Source organism: Nematolebias whitei, chromosome 4 (genome assembly GCF_014905685.2).
Source record: "Nematolebias whitei isolate Nwh7 chromosome 4, NemWhi1, whole genome shotgun sequence".
Lineage (NCBI taxonomy): Eukaryota > Metazoa > Chordata > Actinopteri > Cyprinodontiformes > Rivulidae > Nematolebias > Nematolebias whitei.
The window spans coordinates 24412988-24416306 of NC_056501.1; the positions used below are offsets into that span (position 1 = coordinate 24412988).

At 42.2% G+C, this 3319-nt stretch overlaps 1 protein-coding gene across 1 annotated transcript in view; it reads left to right on the top strand.

The window, feature by feature from the left end:
* Positions 1 to 1228: 1228 nt before the first annotated feature.
* The window catches only part of kif3a (kinesin family member 3A), a 28613-nt gene continuing 26522 nt past the window's right edge, over positions 1229 to 3319 (top strand). The window contains exons 1-3 of the mRNA XM_037675895.1: positions 1229 to 1390; positions 1911 to 2184; positions 2317 to 2461. Of these exons, the coding sequence (XP_037531823.1) occupies positions 1385 to 1390; positions 1911 to 2184; positions 2317 to 2461 (425 nt within the window). The 5' untranslated portion in view covers positions 1229 to 1384. The remainder of the gene's footprint in view (positions 1391 to 1910; positions 2185 to 2316; positions 2462 to 3319) is intronic.

Sequence of the window (3319 nt, forward strand, 5' to 3'; positions counted from 1 at the left end):
AAAAAAAAAAAAAAAAAAAAAAAAAAATATATATCTATCTATCTATATACTGTATACAGTATATAGATAGATAGATAGATAGATGATAGATAGATAGATGGATGGATGGATGGATGGATGGATGGATGGATGGATGGATGGATGGATGGATGGATGGTTGGATGGATGGATGGATGGATGCATCTCAAGCAATGAGTCGAGCTACAGGCAGGAGGTGGAACACCTGGAGAGCTGGTGCAGGAAGAACAACTTTCACATCAATGTGAAGAAGACCAAGGAGATGGTCATGGACTTCAGACGGAGCAAATACACCTAACCCCCCCACCCCCACCCCCACCACCCACCCCCCGAACATAGGAGGATCTGCAGTGGAAGTGGTTTTTAGCTACAAGTACTTGGGTGTGCACCTGAACGACAACCTCACCTGGGGCAACAACACTTCCAGCCTGGTCAAGAAAGCTAATCAGAGACACTACTTCCTCAGGTGGCTGAAGTGAGCTGGACTTGGAAGCTCAGTCCTCACCTCCTTCTACAGGTGTGCAGTGGAGAGCATCCTGTGCTCCAGCATCAACATGTGGCATGGAGGCTGCACAGTTGCAGAAAAGAGAGCTCTGCAGAGAGTGGTGAAGACTGCACAGAAGACTGTTGGAGTCAGCCTCCCCACCATCGCAGACATACACCTCCAGGAAGATGGCCACCAGCATCATGAAGGACCCCACTCACCCAGCACGCTCACTTTTTGCCCTGCTCCCCTTAGGCAGAAGGTTGATGAGCATTAAGTGTAGAACCACTAAACTGAGGAACACCTTCTACCCTGAGGCTGTTAGACTCATAAATCCCTAACCAGAAAAATCACTATAATGGCTCTTTAATTGATGATATGTGACATATTTGAGCTGCTGATTATCCATGCTGCTGATTTCATGCTCTTGACTATCTCATGCTGCTTCATATCCATCTACTCACTAGAGACTCATGTTCAGGCTGCTGCTTAATACACCGTATTATTTACATTATTATGTATTTAGCGTATATCTTAGATCTTTTAGTGTACTGTTCAATGTTTGTTTAACTATATTGTTATTAGCTATATGTATGCATGTACTGTATGTATGTACTTTGAATGTATGTGTGTATGTGTGTATGTATGTATGCATGTATGCATGTATGTACTTTTATTACAACGGTTTTGCTATTTACTGTGTAGTCACCGCTTCCTTTCAGTGCGCATGCGCAGCGCACCGACCTGGCAACAAGATGCGATGAAATGGCTACAACGCTGGTGTTTTAATTCTTCTAGTAACCCAGAGTCAAATGAACAAAGCACGTCAAACATTTCACAGTCAATATACGCAAATTATAACCGGCTCTCTTCGTTGTCATTATGCCGGTAAGTCGCCACGCATGTATTTGTTTTTGTTCTTGTAAGGGGTTCCTCCCTTGGGTGGATGTGATGCTAACCGGGTTAGCACTGCTAGCCTCTTACGGTTTTCGATGCTGAGGGGTGAAAGGGGACTGTTGTCGTTTTAAAACCTGGCTTTTTTCTTTACCATGATTAAACTTTGACCCCTGTTGTTTGGATCATGAATAGTATCGTTAGTGTAATCGCTGCCCTGCTTAACAACACAGCAAATAACGTAATGGAGAATCTCAAGTATGCAGTGGCGACGTTTGTCTCATTTGTTTACTGTCTGGAGGGACAACAGATGAAAACTAGCGCAAGGCTAAATCTGGTGCAATGCATCAAATGTTCTTACAATTATGTTGCACAGTGTCCCGAGTAAACAAAGTAGATTGAGCTGAATTTATATCTTAGCTTTTCCCGTTTACTGTCTGTCAGCTACACCCTAAACGTCCATCCACCTTTATCTCACATTCTAATAATATGTGCGACTTCTTTCTCGTTTCAGAGCAGTAAGCCTGACAAACAGGAGGTCAGCGATAATGTCAAAGTGGTGGTGCGATGTCGTCCCCTCAACCAGAAAGAAAAGATGATGGGCCACAAGCAGTCCGTCATTGTGGACGAGATCCGTGGGACCATAACTGTGAACAAACTGGAGACCTCTCAGGAGCCTCCTAAAACCTTCACTTTTGACACTGTGTTTGGACCTGACAGCAAACAGCTGGACGTCTACAATCTCACAGCCCGCCCGATCATTGACTCTGTTTTAGAGGGATATAATGGTAAAGTTCATGTGATTAAGCCACACATTGCTGTGCAATATGCACATTTTGCACTCATATCTAATGTATTGTTCATCTTTGTTTTTTGTGATCTATTTTATTAGTGATTTTGTTTTCTGTTACCTATTTCAGGCACAATTTTTGCATATGGACAAACTGGCACGGGAAAAACATTCACCATGGAGGGTGTGAGAGCAGTGCCAGAACTCAGAGGAATAATCCCAAATTCTTTCGCTCATATTTTTGGTCATATTGCCAAGGCAGAGGGGGATACCAGGTATAATATCAACACCTACACAAATACTGGATTACTGATGTGATTAGGCCTGTCACAATAACACATTTTGCTGGGCAATTAATTGTCTCAGAAATGATTGTGATAAACGATAATATTGTTTGAAATTTGACAAAAATTAGTAATTATTATCAAATTTAGGAAGAAATGTTAAATTTCCTGATGCATGCTCAATAATCCAGGTAGAAAAATCCAAAAAAGTTCAATCTGGTCCTCTGGACATTCAAAAAAAACAAAAAACAAAACAAAGCAAAAAATATATAGAAACGTTTCGTCTCTCATCCAAGAGACTTCCTCAGTCTGAGGTGCTGTTTTCAGCTCAGTCTCTTAAATAGCACCTTCTCAGAGTGGAACACCACATACAGAACACCATGGACTTTGTGGATAAGGTGAGGGATGTCATCATGGAGACTAATGAAACAATGGTCTCTTTTGATGTCACATCACTCTTTACGTGCATTCCTGTTGATGATGCAGTAGAGGTGGTCAGTTTAAGATTAAAATCAGACACCACTCTGAGCAGCAGGACCACACTTTCCACAGAACAACTGTGTCAACTCTTGAAACTGTGCCTGCAGTCAACCTACTTCACATATGGGGAGCAATATTATAGGCAGAAACATGGGTGTGCTATGGGGTCTCCAGTTTCTCCTATTGTTGCCAACCTGTACATGGAGGAGGTAGAAAAGAGAGCCTTGACGTCCTTTTCAGGGACACCACCAAGTCAATGGTTCAGGTATGTTGACGACACCTGGGTTAAAATTAAATCTCATGAAGTCCAACATTTTACTGACCACATCAACTCTGTGGATAAATACATCAAGTTCACACGAGAAGATG